This window comes from Scyliorhinus torazame, chromosome 21 (assembly GCF_047496885.1).
Source record: "Scyliorhinus torazame isolate Kashiwa2021f chromosome 21, sScyTor2.1, whole genome shotgun sequence".
In the NCBI taxonomy this organism is placed as follows: domain Eukaryota; kingdom Metazoa; phylum Chordata; class Chondrichthyes; order Carcharhiniformes; family Scyliorhinidae; genus Scyliorhinus; species Scyliorhinus torazame.
The window spans coordinates 60,108,703-60,127,918 of NC_092727.1; the positions used below are offsets into that span (position 1 = coordinate 60,108,703).

Consider the following 19,216-nt stretch of genomic DNA (forward strand, 5'->3'; position numbering starts at 1 on the left):
CAGGGCAGATACAACATGGAGTTAGATACAGTGTAAAGCTCTCTCTACACTGTCGCTATCAAACACTCCCGGGACAGGTCGCTATCAAAGTTTACGACAGCAGGTACAGCACGGGGTTAGATGCAGCGTTGAGCTCCCTCTACACTGTCCCCATCAAATACTCCCCGGACAGGTACAGCATGGGTTTAGGTATAGAGCCAAGCTCCCTCTATACTGTCCCCATCAAACACTCCCCGGACAGGTACAGCATGGGTTTAGGTATAGAGCCAAGCTCCCTCTATACTGTCCCCATCAAACACTCCCAGGAATGATACAGCACGGGATTAAATATAGAGAAAAGCTCCCAAATTTGGTGAATGACAAAAGAATCAATGGCGAAATGAAGAATCTTTTAAACCGCTGGGTGTGGAATGTACTGTCTGAGATTGTGGAGGAGATAGATTCAACTGTGACTTTCAAAAGGGTTTGATGATTATCTGAAGGGAAAAAAATTGCAGGGCTACAGGGCAAGGACAGTGCAATGGGATGAGCTAGCTGCTCTTGAAGAGGGCCAGCATGGAGACAATGGGTCGAATAACCTCCTTCTCAGTTAAAACCATTCTTTGATTCTATGATTTAGAGCCTCAATGACCACAAATGGGCATTGCTGTTAGGAAAATGATGTTAGTTTAAATATGGTATAGCTTTAATTGGATTTAATGTTTCTATGCCTGGAAGGGTAAAACTTATAGTTAGATTCATGCTAGACAAATGCTTTGTATGGGTGTGAGTTCATTTTCATTCCAACAGTGATTCTATTGTGCTTATAGAGCGCGACATTGTGACGGGTAAATAAACCAACAGAGTTTAAACCAACAGAGGATGCTTAGCAACTGAGATCTTGTAAGGTAGAGAAGCTTTTAGTTTAGCTAATTTGATTGCAGTTTGAGATAGGTAGTGAGAGAGAAGGCAACTCTCACAGCTCTGCAAAACAGAAAATGCTGGACAATCTCAGCAAATCTGACAGCATCTGTGGAGAGAGAAGGGAGCTAACTTTGAGTCTGGATTTCTCTTTGTCAAAGCTGGAGAGAACTGGAAATGGGGTCAGATTTATACTGTAGTGGGGGGGCGTGGAGCAGTGGGGCTGGAATGGGGCCAGCAATAGGTAGAGAGAGATAAAGATATTGTGGACAGAAGACAGAAGAGGAATGTAAATGGGGGTGATTAAAGCTAAGAACGCTGCTGATAATGGCACACAAAGAGATAAGAATGTGATTGGCAGAACAAAGATGAGCTGTGTGTTAAAGGGCAACTAGGAACAGTTGGCCCAAGTGAAGTGGGGGAGGGGGAAACAATGGTGAGGGAAAAACAGATCAACGGAGAAATAAATTGATTGAAATAAAAATGGGGTGAAGGTGGAGGACACAGTTCACAGTCTGAAGTTATTGAACTCAATGTTGAGTTCAGAAGGATGTAATGTGCCTAATCGGAAGATAAGGTGCTGTTCCTCCAGTTTGCGCTGGGCTTCACTGAAACATTGCAGCAGGCCAAGGATGGATATGTGGACATGAGAACTGGATGGCGAGTTGAAATGGCATGCGTTAGGAAGATCTACTGGAAGCAGCTGCTGTCAGAAGGGTAAAGAGGGTACATTTCTCTCAGCCTTGCGAGAAGAAAGGCCATACTATGGAGTAATGGTTAAGCAAATAAATGTGTACGCAACTGACTAGATCAATAGCTGCCTGTGCTGCCATTGAATGTGGGCCCACATTAGGCACTTTTCATCCCTAATGTCCTTCAATACCTTTATAATAGTATTTATAACGAAGACATGAAATAAAATATCTTCCTGGATACTTTATAAAATTGGCAAAGGCAACTGACTCAAACCATGACTGGTTACAACTCACACAAAATGTTCAGCCTTCAGAAAACCACAACAACATTGTTATCTCTTAAACAACACAAATGCCCCTGTGACTGCAGAAATAACATTTCAAGGAAATGCACAAAGGCCCCTTTACATGTCGACGGCATAACCCTGGCCAACTGAGGCAAACCATCTGCAAGGACAAAGAACCCTGAAAACTCTGGAAAATTTATTTATGGATGAAACATGAACCATCTCAAGAATCCAGACCAGGAAAATACATCCTTTGTCTAAATGAAAGGGAAGGAGTGGGAGTTAAGTCCCCTACCTCACCAAGCTGCGAGAACCTGTAATATTGCCTTGTGAAGTTAAAGTCTGTCACCTCCCATCAACCAAACAACAGCAGAACCAGAGTTCCGTTCAGGTTTAAATTGCCTCGTCCTCATCTACACAGTTTTTACTGGAACATCTGAATCTGTGTACCAGTGTCTGTTACAAAACTAATTGATCTCTCTGTGCTTCTCCCATCATGGAAGTCAACGCTACTGGAAAAGAGTATTACCCTATATAAGCCTCATCCTCCTTAGCTCTCTGAAGGAATACACCACTGGACTTTTGATTCTGGACTCACATGAACCAATAATACTTATTTTGTCTGTGGTCTTTGCCCTGCACCTCTTTCTTCCCCTTATCCCTCTTTTATTGTGTGAATGTACCGGGGGTTAGGTAGCAATACCCCCTCGCTGCATTTGGTCCTTTAGAGGATGAGAAGGGAGATTTAATAATGAGAGATGAGGAATTGACTGAGGAATTGAACAGGTTTTTAGGGTCGGTCTTCACAGTGGAAGACACAAATTACATGCCAGTGACTGATAGAAAGGAGGCTATGACAGGTGAGGACCTTGAGATGATTGTTATCACTAAGGAGGTAGTGATAGGCAAGCTAATGGGGTTAAGGGTAGACAAGTCTCCTGGCCCTGATGAAATGCATCCCAGGGTACTAAAAGAGATGGCTAGGGAAATTGCAAATGCACTAGTGATAATTTACCAAAATTCACTAGACTCTGGGGTGGTCCCGGCAGATTGGAAATTAGCAAACGTGACACCACTGTTTAAAAAAGGAGGTAGGCAGAAAGCGGGTAATTATAGGCCAGTTAGCTTAACTTCGGTAGTAGGGAAGATGCTGGAATCTATCATCAAGGAAGAAATAGCGAGACATCTGGATGGAAATTGTCCCATTGGGCAGACGCAGCATGGGCTCATAAAGGGCAGGTCGTGCCTAACTAATTTAGTGGAATTTTTTGAGGACATTTCCAGTGAGGTAGATAATGGGGAGCCAATGGATGTGGTATATCTGGATTTCCAGAAAGCCTTTGACAAGGTGCCACACAAAAGGTTGCTGCTTAAGATAAAGATGCATGGCATTAAGGGTAAAGTAGTAGCATGGATAGAGGATTGGTTAATTAATAGAAAGCAAAGAGTGGGGATTAATGGGTGTTTCTCTGGTTGGCAATCAGTAGCTAGTGGTGTCCCTCAGGGATCAGTGTTAGGCCCACAATTGTTCACAATTTACATAGATGATTTGGAGTTGGGGACCAAGGGCAATGTGTCCAAGTTTGCAGACGACACTAAGATGGGTGGTAAAGCAAAAAGTGCAGAGGATACTGGAAGTCTGCAGAGGGATTTGAAAAGGCTAAGTGAATGGGCTAGGGTCTGGCAAATGGAATACAATGTTGACAAATGTGAGGTTATCCATTTTGGTAGGAACAACAGCAAAAGGGGTTATTATTTAAATGATAAAATATTAAAACATGCTGCTGTGCAGAGAGACCTGGGTGTGCTAGTGCATGAGTCGCAAAACGTTGGTTTACAGGTGCAACAGGTGATTAAGAAGGCAAATGAAATTATGTCCTTAATTGCAAGAGGGATGGAGTTTAAGGTTATGCTGCAATTGTATAAGGTGTCAGTGAGGCCACACCTGGAGTATTGTGTTCAGTTTTGGTCTCCTTACCTGAGAAAGGACGTACTGGCGCTGGAGGGTGTGCAGAGGAGATTCACTAGGTTAATCCCAGAGCTGAAGGGGTTGGATTAAGAGGAGAGGTTGAGTAGACTGGGACTGTACTCATTGGAATTTAGAAGGATGAGGGGGGATCTTATAGAAACATATAAAATTATGAAGGGAATAGATAGGATAGATGCAGGCAGGTTGTTTCCACTGGCGGGTGAAAGCAGAACTAGGGGGCATAGCCTCAAAATAAGGGGGAAGTAGATTTAGGACTGAGATTAGGAGGAACTTCTTCACCCAAAGGGTTGTGAATCTAAGGAATTCCCTGCCCAGTGAAGCAGTAGAGGCTCCTTCATTAAATGTTTTTAAGATAAAGATAGATAGTTGTTTGAAGAATAAAGGGATTAAGGGTTATGGTGTTCGGGCCGGAAAATGGAGCTGAGTCCACAAAAGATCAGCCACGATCTCATTGAATGACGGAGCAGACTTGAGGGGCCAGATGTCCTACTCCTGCTCCTAGTTCTTATGTTCTTATGCTGACTTTACCTTATTTGGAGTTAACTGTGGGGTACTAATGGAGGATTGAATCACTCCAAGACCAAGGGGTTGGGGAAAATACGCCACCACCTACAAAGGGAAGAACCAAAAAACCTTTCTGTTTCTCGATGGGTGCGGGGAGAAATCAGGGCCGTTTTAAATTAATCCTACCCGAACCTCTGAGAGAAAGAGAAAGAACAAAGAACAAAGAAAAGTACAGCATAGGAACAGGCCCTTCGGCCCTCCAAGCCTGTGCCGACCATGCTGCCCGTCTAAACTAAAATCTTCTGCACTTCCGGGGTCCGTATCCCTCTATTCCCATCCTGTTCATGTATTTGTCAAGATGCCCCTTAAATGTCACTATCGTCCCTGCTTCCACCACCTCCTACGGCAGCGAGTTCCAGGCACCCACTACCCTCTGTGTAAAAAACTTGCCTTGTACATCTCCTCTAAACCTTGCCCCTCGCACCTTAAACCTATGCCCCCGAGTAATTGACCCCTCTACTCTGGGAAAATGCCTCTGACTATCCACTCTGTCTATGCCCCTCATAATTTTGTAGACCTCGATCACGTCGTCCCTCAACCTCCGTCGTTCCAGTGAGAACAAACTGAGTTTCTTCAAACTCTCCTCATAGCTAATCCCCATACCAGGCAACAGCCTGGTAAATCTCTTCTGCACTCTCTCTAAAGCCGCCACATCCTTCTGGTAGTGTTGCGACCAGAATTGAACACTGTACTCCAAGTGTGGCCTAACTAAGGTTCTATACAGCTGCAACATGACTTGCCAATTTTTATACTCAATGCCCCGGCCAATGAAGGTATGCATGCCGTATGCCTTCTTGATTACCTTCTCCACCTGTGTTGCCCCTTTCAGTGACCTGTGGACCTGTACACCTAGATCTCTCTGACTGTCAATACACTTGAGGGTTCTACCATTCACTGTATATTCCCTACCTGTATTAGACCTTCCAAAATGCATTACCTCACATTTGTCCGGAATAAACTCCATTTGCCATCTTTCCGCCGAAGTCTCCAAACGATCTAAATCCTGCTGTTTCCTCTGACAGTCCTCATCGCTATCCAGCAATTCCACCAACCTTTGTGTTGTCTGCAAACTTACTAATAAGACCAGTTACATTTTCCTCCAAATCATTTATATATACTACGAACAGCAAAGGTCCCAGCACTGATCCCTGCGGAACAACACTAGTCACAGCCCTCCAATCTGAAATGCACCCTTCCATTGCTACTCTCTGCCTTCTATGAACTAGCCAGTTCTGTGTCCATCTTGCCAGCTCATCCCTGATCCCGTGTGACTTCACCTTTTGTACCAGTCTGCCATGAGGGACCTTGTCAAAGGCCTTACTGAAGTCCTGCATCAATCATCTTTGCGACCTCTTCGAAAAACTCTATCAAGTTAGTGGGACACGACCTCCCCTTCACAAAACCATGCTGCCTCTCGCTAATACGTCCATTTGCTTCCAAATGGGAGTAGATCCTGTCTTGAAGAATTCTCTCCAGTAATTTCCCTACCACTGACGTAAGGCTCACCAGCCTGTACATAGAACATAGAAAAATACAGCACAGAACAGGCCCTTCGGCCAACGATGTTGTGCCGAACCTTTGTCCCAGATTAATCATAGATTATCATTGAATTTACAGTGCAGAAGGAGGCCATTCGGCCCAGTGAGTCTGCACCGGCTCTTGGAAAGAGCACCCTACCCAAGGTCAACACCTCCACCCAACATTAAGGGCAATTTATCGTGGCCAATCCACCTAACCTGCACATCTTCCACCATTCACCTTAAATTTATGTCAAAAAATGGTTTGTTCCACCCTGGGAAAAAGTCTCTGACTGTCTACTCTATCTATTCCCCTGATCATCTTATAAACCTCTATCAAGTCGCCCCTCATCCTTCTCCGTTCTGATGAGAAAAGGCCTAACACCCTCAACCTTTCCTCGTAAGACCTACTCTCCATTCCAGGCAACATCCTGGTAAATCTCCTTTGCACCTTTTCCAAAGCTTCCACATCCTTCCTAAAATGAGGCGACCAGAACTGTACACAGTACTCCAAATGTGGCCTTACCAAAGTTTTGTACAGCTGCATCATCACCTCACGGCTCTGAAATTCAATCCCTCTGTTAATGAACGCTAGCACACCATAGGCCTTCTTCATCATTCTATCCACTTGAGTGGCAACTTTCAAAGATGTATGAACATAGACCCCAAGATCTCTCTGCTCCTCCACATTGCCAAGAACTCTACCGTTAACCCTGTATTCCGCATTCATATTTGTCCTTCCAAAATGGACAACCTCACACTTTTCAGGGTTAAACTCCATCTGCCATTTCTCAGCCCAGCTCTGCATCCTATCTATGTCTCTTTGCAGCCGACAACAGCCCTCCTCACTATCCACAACTCCACCAATCTTCGTATCGTCTGCAAATTTACTGACCCACCCTTCAACTCTCTCATCCAAGTCATTAATGAAAATCACAAACACAGAGGACCCAGAACTGATCCCTGCGGTACGCCACTGGTAACTGGGATCCAGGCTGAATATTTGCCATCCACCACCACTCTCTGACTTCTATCGGTTAGCCAGTTCGTTATCCAACTGGCCAAATTTCCCACTATCCCATGCCTCCTTACATTCTGCAGAAGCCTACCATGAGGAACCTTATCAAATGCCTTACTAAAATCCATGTACACTACATCCACTGCTTTACCTTCATCCACATGCTTGGTCACCTCCTCAAAGAATTCAATAAGACTTGTAAGGCAAGACCTACCCCTCACAAATCCCTGCTGACTATCCCTAATCAAGCAGTGTCTTTCCAGATGCTCAGAAATCCTATCCTTCAGTACCCTTTCCATTACTTTGCCTACCACCGAAGTAAGACTAACTGGCCTGTAATTCCCAGGGTTATCCCTAGTCCCTTTTTTGAACAGGGGCACGACATTCGCCATTCTCCAATCCCCTGGTACCACCCCTGTTGACAGTGAGGACGAAAAGATCATTGCCAACGGCTCTGCAATTTCATCTCTTGCTTCCCATAGAATCCTTGGATATATCCCGTCAGGCCCGAGGGACTTGTCTATCCTCAAGTTTTTCAAAATGCCCAACACATCTTCCTTCCTAACAAATATTTCGTCGAGCTTACCAGTCTGTTTCACACTGTCCTCTCCAACAATATCGCCCCTCTCATTTGTAAATACAGAAGAAAAGTACTCGTTCAAGACCTCTCCTATCTCTTCAGACTCAATACACAATCTCCCGCTACTGTCCTTGGTCGGACCTACCCTCGCTCTAGTCATTCTCATATTTCTCACAAATGTGTAAAAGGCCTTGGGGTTTTCCTTGATCCTACCCGCCAAAGATTGTTCATGCCCTCTCTTAGCTCTCCTAATCCTTTTCTTCAGTTCCCTCCTGTCTATCTTGTATCCCTCCAACGCCCTGTCTGAACCTTGTTTCCTCAGCCTTACATAAGTCTCCTTTTTCCTCTTAACAAGACATTCAACTTCTCTTGTCAACCATGGTTCCCTCACTCGACCATCTCTTCCCTGCCTGACAGGGACATACATATCAAGGACACGTAGTACCTGTTCCTTGAACAAGTTCCACATTTCACTTGTGTCCTTCCCTGACAGCCTATGTTCCCAACTTATGCACTTCAATTCTTGTCTGACAACATCGTATTTACCCTTCCCCCAATTGTAAATCTTGTCCTGTTGCACGCACCTATCCCTCTCCATTACTAAAGTGAAAGTCACAGAATTGTGGTCATTATCTCCAAAATGCTCCCCCACTAACAAATCTATCACTTGCCCTGGTTCATTACCAAGTACCAAATCCAATATTGCCTCTCCTCTGGTCGGACAATCTACATACTGTGTTAGAAAAGCTTCCTGGACACACTGCACAAACACCACCCCATCCAAACTATATGATCTAAATAGTTTCCACTCAATGTTTGGGAAGTTAAAGTCACCCATGACTACTACCCTGTGACCTCTGCATCTTTCCAAAATCTGTTTCCAAATCTGTTCCTCCACATCTCTGCTACTATTGGGGGGCCTATAGAAAACTCCTAACAAGGTGACTGCTCCTTTCCTATTTCTGACTTCAACCCATACTGCCTCAGTAGGCAGATACTCCTCAAACTGCCTTTCTGCAGCTGTTATACTGTCTCTAATTAACAATGCAACCTATTTTACCACCCTCCCTAATCTTATTGAAACATCTATAACCAGGGACCTCCAACAACCATTTCTGCCCCTCTTCTATCCAAGTTTCCGTGATGGCCACCACATCGTAGTCCCAAGTACCGATCCATGCCTTAAGTTCACCCACCTTATTCCTGATGCTTCTTGCGTTGAAGTGTACACACTTCAACCCATCTCCCTGTAGTTCCCTAGATTATCCTTGCTACCCTTCTTAAACAAAGGAACAACATTGGCTATTCTCCAGTCCTCCGGGACATCACCTGAAGACAGTGAGGATCCAAAGATTTCTGTCAAGGCCTCAGCAATTTCCTCTCTAGCCTCCTTCAGTATTCTGGGAGTAGATCCCATCAGGCCCTGGGGACTTATCTACCGTAATATTTTTCAAGACACCCAACACCTCCTTTTTTTGGATCTCAATGTGACACATCCTTCTCCAGACTCAACATTCACCAATTCCTTCTCTTTGGTGAATACTGATGCAAAGTACTCATTTAGTACCTCGCCCATTTCCTCTGGCTCCACACATAGATTCCCTCGCCTGTCCTTCAGTGGGCCCACCCTTTCCCTGGCTACTCTCTTGCTTTTTATTTACGTGTAAAAAGCCTTGGGATTTTCCTTAAACCCTATTTGCCAATGACTTTTTGTGTTTAGCTGCTGTATCTTCCTATTTCTAGCCTCACTGGCATGTGGCACAGGGAGTAATCCCGAGATTACAACCCGAGAGGTCCTGTCTTTCAACTTTCTGCCTAGCTCTCTGAACTTCTGCTGCAACTTCTCATGCCCCTTCCTGCCTACGTCGTTAGTACCAATATGTACAACAACCTCTGCCTGTCAGGATGCCCGCTACCCGTTCGGAGACATCCTGGACCCTGGCACCAGGGAGGCAACATACCATCCTGGAGTCTCTTTCACGTCCACAGAAGCGCCTATCTGTGCCCCTGACTATAGAGTCCCCTATGATTATTGCTCTTCTGCGCTTTGACTCTCCCTGCTGAACATCAGAGCCAGCCACGGTGCCACTGCTCTGGCTGTTTTCCCCTGATAGGCTACTCCCCAAAACAGTATCCAAAGCGGTATACCTGTTCGAGAGGGGGACAACCACAGGGGATTCCTGAACTGACTGCCCGCCCCTTCTGGTGGTCACCCATCTCTCTGCCTGCACCTTGGGTGTGACCACATCTCTATAACTCCTATCTACAAACAACAAAGAAAAATTACAGGACAGGAACTGGCCCGTCGGCCCACCAAGCCTGCGCCGATCCAGTACCTCTATCTAAAACTGTCACCTATTTTCTAAGGATCTGTATTCCTCTGCGCCCTGCCCATTCATGTATCTGTCTAGATACATCTTAAATGACGCTATTGTGCCCGCCTCTACCACCTTCGCGGCAATGCGTTCCAGACACCCACCACGCTCTGCGTAAAGAACTTTCCACGTATATCTCCCTGAAAATTTTTCCCTCACCTTGAACTCGTGACCCCTAGTAATTGAGTCCCCCACTCTGGGGAAAATGCTTCTTGCTATCCACCTTTCTATACCTCTCATGATTTTGTAGACCTCAATGAGGTCCCCCCTCAACCTCCGTCTTTCTAATGAAAATAATCCTAATCTACTCAACCTCTCTTCATAGCTAGCGCCCTCCATACATGGCAACATCCTGGTGAACCTCCTCTGCACCTTCTCCAAAGCATCCACATCCTTTTGGTAATGTGGCGACCAGAACTGTACGCAGTATTCCAAATGTGGCCGAACCAAAGTCTTAAACAACTGTAACATGACCTGCCAACTCTTGTACTCAATACCCCTTCCGATGAAGGAAAGCATGCCGTATGCCTTCTTGACCACTCTATCGACCTGCGCAGCCACCTTCAGGGTACAATGGATCTGAACACCCAGATCTCTCTGTACATCAATTTTCCCCAGGGCTTTTTCATTACCGTATCGTTTGCTCTTGAATTGGATCTTCCAAAATGCATCACCTCGCATTCGCCCGGATTGAACTCCATCTGCCATTTCTCCACCCAACTCTCCAATCTATCTATATTCTGCTGTATTCTCTGACAGTCCCCTTCACTACTCCACCAATCTTAGTGTCATCTGCAAACTTGCTAATCAGACCACCTATACCTTCCTCCAGATCATTTATGTATATCACAAACAACAGTGGTCCCAGCACGGATCCCTGTGGAACACCACTGGTCACAGTTCTCCATTTTGAGAAACTCCCTTCCACTACTACTCTCTGTCTCCTGTTGCCCAGCCAGTTCTTTATCCATCTAGCTAGTACACCCTGGACCCCATGAGACTTCACTTTTTCCATCAGCCTACCATGGGGAACCTTATCAAACGCCTTACTGAAGTCCATGTATATGACATCTACAGCCCGTCCCTCATCAATCAACTTTGTCACTTCCTCAAAGAATTCTATTAAGTTGGTAAGACATGACCTTCCCTGCACAAAACCATGTTGCCTATCACTGATAAGCCCACTTTCTTCCAAATGGGAATAGATCCTATCCCTCAGTATCTTCTCCAGCAGTTTCCCTACCACTAAAGTCAGGCTCACCGGTCTATAATTACCTGGATTATCCCTGCTACCCTTCTTAAACAAGGGGATATCATTAGCAATTCTCCAGTCCTCCGGTACCTCACCCGTGTTCAAGGATGCTGCAAAGATATCTGTTAAGGCCCCAGCTATTTCCTCTCTCACTTCCCTCAGTAACCTGGGATAGATCCCATCCGGACCTGGGGACCTGTCCACCTTAATGCCTTTCAGAATACCCAATACATCCTCCCTCCTTATGCCGACTTGACTGAGAGTAATCAAACATCTATCCCTAACCTCAACATCCGTCATGTCCCTCTCCTCGGTGAATACCGATGCAAAGTACTCGTTAAGAATCTCACCCATTTTCTCTGACTCCACGCATAACTTTCCTCCTTTGTCCTCGAGTGGGCCAACCCTTTCTCCAGTTACCCTCTTGCTCCTTATATATGAATAAAAGGCTTTGGGATTTTCCTTAACCCTGTTTGCTAAAGATATTTCATGACCCCTTTTAGCCCTCTTGATTCCTCGTTTCAGATTGGTCCTACATTCCCGATATTTTTCCAAAGCTTCATCTGTCTTCAGTCACCTAGACCTTATGTATGCTTCCTTTTTCATCTTAGCTAGTCTCACAATTTCACCTGTTATCCATGGTTCCCTAATCTTGCCATATCTATCCCTCATTTTCACAGGGACATGTCTGTCCTGCACTCTAATCAACATTTCCTCAAACGACTCCCACATTTCAAATGTGGATTTACCCTTAAACAGCTGCTCCCAATCCACATTCCCTAGCTCCTGCCGAATTTTGTTATACTTGGCCTTTCCCCAATTTAGCACTCTTCCTTTCGGACCACTCTCATCTTTGTCCATGTGTATTCTAAAACTTACGGAATTGTGATCACTATTCCCAAAGTAATCCCCGACTGAAACTTCAACCACCTGGCTGGGCTCATTCCCCAACACCAGGTCCAATATGGCCCCTTCCCGAGTTGGACTATTTACATACTGTTCTAGAAAGCCCTCCTGGCTGCTCCTTACAAATTCTGCTCCATCTAGACCTCTCACATTAAGTGTATCCCAGTCAATGTTGGGAAAATTAAAATCTCCTATCACCACCACCCTGTTGCTCCTACATCTTTCCATAATCTGTTTACATATTTGTACATCTATCTCACGCTCGCTGTTGGGAGGTCTGCAGTACAGCCCCAACATTGTTACCGCACACTTCCTATTTCTGACCTCTGCCCATATCGCCTCACTGCTCGAGTCCTCCATAGTGCCCTCCTTCAGCACAGTTGTGATATCCTCTCTGACCAGTAATGCAGCTCCTCCACCCCTTTTACCTCCCTCTCTATCCCGCCTGAAGCATCGATATCCTGGGATATTTAGTTTCCAATCATGCCCTTCCCTCAACCAAGTCTCAGTAATAGCAATAACATCATGCTCCCAGAAACTAATCCAAACCCTAAGTTCATCTGCCTTACCTACTACACTTCTTGCATTAAAACAAATGCACCTCATACCACCAGTCCCTTTGCGTTCATCATCTGCTCCCTGCCTACTCTTCCCCTTAGTCACGCTGACTTCATGATCTAGTTCCTTACAGGCTTTAGTTACTACCTCCTTACTGTCCACTAACCTCCTCATTTGATTCCCACCCCCCTGCCACATTAGTTTAAACCCTCCCCAACAGCATTAGCAAAAGCACCCCCAAGGACATTGGTTCCAGTCCGGCCCAGGTGCAGAGCGTCCAATTTGTAGTCGTCCCACCTCCCCCAATGTCCCAAAAATCTGAACCTCTCCCTCCTGCACCATCTCTCAAGCCACGCATTAATCCTGCCTATTCTTTCATTTCTACTCTGACTACCACGTGGCACTGGTAGCAATCCTGAGATTACTACCTCTGAGGTCCGACTTTTTAACTTCGCTCCGAACTCCCTAAATTCTGTTTGTAGGACCTCATCCCGTTTTTAACCTATATCATTGGTGCCTATCTGCACCACGACAACTGGCTGTTCACCCTCCCCCTTCAGAATGTTCTGATGCCTATCTGAGACATCCCTGACCCGTGCACCTGGGAGGCAACATACCATTCGGAAGTCTCGTTTTCGACTCAGAACCGCCTATCTACTCCCCTTTCAATTGAATCCCCTATGACTATAGCCCTTCCACTCTTTTTCCCGCCCTTCTGTACAGCAGAGCCACCCACGGTGCCATGAACCTGGCTACTGCTGCCTTCCCCTGGTGAGCCATCGCCCCCAACAGTATCCAAAACGGAATACCTGTTTTAGAGGGAGATGACTGCAGGGGACACCTGCACTGCCTTCCTGCTTTTTCTCTGCCTTGAAATCTATGACGCTTTCCGTCACCTGCATGCTCCTAAGTGCATCCAATTACTGCTCCAACCGAACCACGCGTTTTCCTCATCTCTGTCTTAAATGGGTCGTCACGTAGTTTTAAACATTGGCTCCTGTTCTAGATTTTCCCATAAGAGGAGACATCCTTTCCACATCCACCCTGTCAATACCCTCAGGATCTCATGTGTTTCAACCAAGTCACCTCTTTCTCTTCTAAACTCTTCAAAACTCCAGCAGATACAAGACTAGCCTGTCCAACCTTTCCTCATAACACAACCCACCTAACTCCAGGTGTTAATCTGGTAAAACTTCTCTGAACTGCTTCCAACGCATTTCTATCCTTCCTTAAATAAGGAGACCATTACTGTACACAATACTCCAGATGTGGCCTCACCAATGCCCTGTACAACTGAAGCATAACCTCCCTACTTTTGTATTTAATTCCCCTCACAATAAACAATAACATTCTATTAGCTTTTCTAATTACTTGCTGAACCTGCATACTAACCATTAGCGGTTCATGCACTAGGACACCCAGATCCCTCTGCATCTCAACGCTCTGAAATCTCCCATCATTTAAATAATTTGCTTCTTTTTTTATTCCTCCTTCTAAGATGGGCAACTTTATATTTTCCTCCTTCCCAAATCCAGATTTACAGCCATTTCTGGGATGATACTTTGTCTTCTGTAGTGAAGACTGATGCAAAATACCTATTCATTTCATCTGCCATCTTCTTTATTATTAAATCCATTAATAACTCCCCAGACTCATTGGAAGCATATGACCCATAGTCAACAGATCTCAAATCCAATCTACTTATATTGATTCTGCCCAGCCTCTCTCATTACAGTTCTGCAAAGTTCTGTCAGTGTTTGAGTGACTGGTGTACAATTAGTTCAAACCTAGAAATTCTGGCTGACTTAAGGACTCTGAACAGACAAACTCAATGCAACTTTTGAGTTTAGCAGATCATAAAGCTAGTGTTTTGGTTTCATCTGTAGGAAATGATGGGGGGGCGAGCACAGACTAATGAGAAGATAAAGGCTGACTGGGTCTGCGTGGTCAGTGTTTGTCTGAACTAAAACAGCCACTTACAGTAGTTGCGATAGGTCCCCCAGGTGCTGGGAAGGTATGTATGCTGTACAGCAGTTGTTGGTTGATGCTGTAAGACCTGATTTTGTGTTGATGTTCCACCCTGTACCTGAGAAGGACTGAGTTCTTCTTGCTGCTGTGATGAAGGGCTCAGTGGCTGACCTCCTCCAGTCTGCAATCAAACACACATTCCAAAGAGCATGAGAAAATCAGTTAATAAACAAACATTGTTCCAAAATTTAAAGCAGCATTTATGCTTCCTTAATTACTGTCTCATTTGTTGTCTGTTGGATTACTGCACCCCAGCTGACTCGGTGGTACAGACCGGAGGAGACTCTGTACCATACAGGTCAACACTGAAAGCAGTGCCGTCAGAACTGTCCGTGCAACAATATTTCTCCCCTAAATGTCATGCATTTTACAGTGTGGCTGCTGCCAGGGTGAGATCACCATGAAAGCATTTACTCTGTTTTTGTCAGTTGGGCCCCAAGACCCTTCTCTTGTACAATTCTCCCCTATCTGCTCCCTTACGTAGAGACTGCCTAGCATTGAAAGTCATCCAACTTTCTTCCCACTACTGGAGTGAGCCAACTGCTGGTCACACTTCTGGGCGGAGTATCAGTTGGGGAATATGATTACATTGTGATGCTATGCATGAGAAATGTCCCCCGGGTGCGCAGGTTCTACATGAGGCAAGTTCCTGAGGTTTCTCTGGTTATTTTATCAGACAAGAACAGCACAACAACAAAAGACTCTTCAAAGACTGCGGGGAAGGAGGAGATGGAAAAGTGCCTGCAGAATATCCACTTTCAAGATAACTTTCTTGCCTTCTCAGTCAGTTTGCTTCCTCAATACACAAATGGAGCACAGCAAGTCACACTGAACCAGGCAGCAGACCGAAGTTTGCATGAGGCAAGGTGTCCAAAAGAAATGTCTCGGACTAAATCTAGAGAAGAGTTTCTGGTAAAGACATTCTATTTACTGCACATCAGGTACCAGGCTATAACCTGGCTCTGAAAGATTCAACTTCAAGCCTAAATCTCATCCTTTATGGGCAGCACGGTGATTAGCACTGCTGTCTCAGTGCCAGGGACTAGGTTTCAATTCCAACCTTGGGTGACTGTCTGTGTGGAGGTTGCACATTCTCCCATGTCTGCATGGGTTTCCTCCGGGTGCTCCGGTTTCCTCCCACAGTCCAAAGATGTGAAGGTTAGGTGGAGTTGAGGATAGGGCTCGGAAATGGGCCTAGATAGAGTCGGTGCAGACTCGAAGAGCCGAATGACCTTCATCTGAATTGTATGGATTCTAATCTAGGCTGGCACTTCATTGCTACTCTGTCAGAAGTGCCATCTTTCAGACAAGGTAGGGCAGCACGGTAGCACAAGTGGATAGCACTGTGGCTTCACAGCGCCAGGGTCCCAGGTTCGATTCCCCACTGGGTCACTGTCTGTGCGGAGTCTGCACGTTCTCCCCGTGATTGCGTGGGTTTCCTCCGGGTGCTCCGGTTTCCTCCCACAGTCCAAAGACGTGCAGGTTAGGTAGATTGGCCATGCTAAATTGCCCTTAGTGAGCAAAAAGGTTCGGAGGGGTTATTGGGTTACAGGGATAGGGGGGGAAGTGAGGGCTTAAGTGGGTCGGTGCAGACTCGATGGGCAGAATGGCCTCCTTCTGTACTGTATGTTCTATGTTCTAAGATGTTCAAACAATCCCCATCAGGGCGCAAAAGATTTCATAGCATTATTTGAAGAAGAACAACACATTTTCCCAGTGACATTTATCCCAGTGCTTTGGGGCACCTTAAAGGCAATGGCCGGGATTCTCCGAGCCTCTGTGCCGAAATCGCGCTCGGCGCGGACAATAGGGTGGCGGACCAACAATGCCGTGCCGAGATTCTCCGGTGACCGGAGAATCGTCGGCAGTCGCACGCGCGTGGTCGACGCGGCGCTGGTCGGGGGCCGGTTAAGGAGGCCCCCGCTGCAAATCTCCACGGACGACCAGCCGAGTTCCCGCCGGCGTGATTCTAACATGGTTCCAACCTCATCACACTTCCGGTGGCGGCTATGAAGGAGTAGGTTGCACATTTGGTGGCTCCCGCTCGGGTCGGAGCTTTGGACCTTTTTCCCCGATTTACTGTCGGATCTGACTTGGAAAATTGATGTTGGATGCAACTGTGACGAGGAATCCTACATCAGTGCATGGAGAGGCGGACCAGAAGTGCTCGCAAAGGAAGAAATAGGCGAACGGAGAAGGCTTGGGCTGAGGCTACAGCGGGGGAAAGCATGGCGGACGACCAGAGTTCTGGTTCGACAACCCAGCGGTCGACGGAGCAGTTGATGCAGTTCATACAGGAGGGCTTCGCCAAGCAGAAACAGGAATGCTTGGACCCGATTAAAGAATTGATTGCACGGCTGGAACTCAGACTGGATGCTCAAGACTGGGGGATCCAGCAAGTAAAGAAGGCACTGACTGAGCAGGAGGAACACCAAGCTGCAGTGGAGTTGGAGGTGGGGATGTTGAGAGACCAACAGAAAAGGCTTCAGGAGAAGGTGGAGGACCTAGAGAACAGGTCCCGCCGGCAGAACCTGAAAATCGTGGGTCTCCCGGAGGGATCTGAAGGAACGGACGAAGGGGCATACATAGCGGGTATGTTCGAGAAGTTACTGGCGGAGGGGACGTTCACCCGACCCTTGGAGGTGGACAGGGCGCACAGAGTGCTAGCGAGGAAGCTGCGTGTAGGTGAACTTTGCTGCAGCGTTCATGTTTAAAAAGTTATTGTTGTTGGACATTATCTGTAATGCCTTCTGGGGGCATCGATTTGGGGCCTGCAGATGAGCTGTGTGAGTTAAAGTTTGCATTTGCACTGATGGGGGATTGAGGTGTGAATGTTAGATGTTGGATCTTCTTTTTGCTTTTCCTTGTGTTTCTTTTGGGCAATTGGGTTGGGATTGCTTTCGTTTGCATAGGAGTGTCCGAGCCCGGGGGGGGGGGGGGGACAATAGGTGGGAAAATGTCTGGTGCCATGGGTGGGGGCCACTAAGTCAGCTGGGTGGGCTAGTTCACAGAAGCACCATGGGGGGTGAGCAGATGTTATGCTTGTTGAAGGGGGCTGTTTGTATAGTGCTGTTACTGGGGGGGGGGGGCAATGTTTTGCTTTTGCTGTGGGACAACAGGGAGGTCGGGAACGGAGGCTGCCTGGGGGCGAGCCTGTGGATGCATGGGGCGCGGGCTGGAGACTGGCCCAAAAAAGGTGATGGCTGATCGGCAGGGGGTGGGGGGTCGAGAAGCCCCCCAACCAGGGGATGCAACTGTCGACGGGGGGGGGGGTAAAGAGCCCCCCAACTCGGCTGATCACATGGAACGTAAGAGGGCTAAATGGGCCGGTTAAGAGGGCACGCTTGTTCGCGCATTTGAGGGGACTGAAGGCAGACATGGCAATGTTGCAGGAGACACACCTTAGAGTAACTGACCAGGGACTTCCGGGTGCGGCGATGACCAGCTAAGTCGCACGTTTCGGCAGCTCCCGGTGGAATGGACTTTTGGGCTCTTAATAGGAGCCCCAACGGCAATTTTAACGGCTAAAAACACTGTGCGGTAAACCAGAAGGGAATCCCCCCTGGACACGGATGGGAAAAGGAGAGAAAAGTGGCCAGATTGCGGTGGATCCTCTAGAGCAGCGGCCAGGAAGGCAAGCACAAAGCAAGATGGCGTCGGAAGGTGGTAGTTTAATATGGGGCCCTGACCAACAAGAGTTCCTGCGGCGCTGCGTGGAAGAACTTAAAAAGGAGATGAAGAAGGAGCTGTTGGCCCCGATATTACAGGCGATTGAAGGGCTAAAGGAGGAGCAAAAGACCCAGGAGCAGGAGCTCCGGGTCGTGAAGGCAAAGGCTGCTGAGAATGAGGACGACATACAGGGCCTGGTGGTGAAGACAGATGCACGAGGCACAACACAAAAGGTGTGTGGAAAGGCTGGAGGTGCTGGAGAATAATGCGAGGAGGAAGAATTTAAGGATTCTTGGTCTTCCCGAAGGTGCAGAAGGGGCGGACGTCGGGGCATATGTGAGCACGATGCTTCACTCGTTAATGGGATCGGAGGCCCCGATGGGCCCGTTGGAGGTGGAGGGAGCTTATCGAGTTATGGCGCGAAGACCGAGGGCTGGAGAAATTCCTCGAGCCATAGTGGTGAGATTTCTCCGATATAAGGACAGAGAGGTGGTCCTCAGATGGGCAAAGAAAACCCGGAGCAGTAGGTGGGAGAACGCAGTATATCAAGATTGGAGTGCGGAGGTGGCGAGAAGGAGGGCAAGCTTTAATCGGGCCAAGGCGGTGCTGCACAAAAGGTTAAATTTGGAATGCTGCAGCCGGCAAGACTGTGGGTCACACATCAAGGGAAACACCACTACTTTGAAACGGCAGAAGAGGCGTGGACATTTATTGTCGATGAGAAACTGGAACAAGCGGGCTAGAAAAAGAACGTTTGGGACAAAGTGGTGGGGTGTTTACGTGGGGTGAAGGGGGGGGAAATGGGGGAAGAGATGATTTCCGAAGTTGTTAATCCTGCGACCCTGTAACTTTTCTCTCTTCCCCATGTCGTGGGGGA

At 46.9% G+C, this 19,216-nt stretch overlaps 1 protein-coding gene across 7 annotated transcripts in view; it reads right to left on the reverse strand.

The window, feature by feature from the left end:
• The window catches only part of prdm10 (PR domain containing 10), a 371,372-nt gene that overhangs the window by 8,125 nt on the left and 344,031 nt on the right, over window positions 1-19,216 (reverse strand). For all 7 annotated transcript variants that reach the window (XM_072486852.1, XM_072486855.1, XM_072486851.1 and 4 more), the window contains one exon: window positions 14,623-14,791. In XM_072486852.1, coding sequence (XP_072342953.1) covers window positions 14,623-14,791 — 169 coding nt within the window. The remainder of the gene's footprint in view (window positions 1-14,622; window positions 14,792-19,216) is intronic.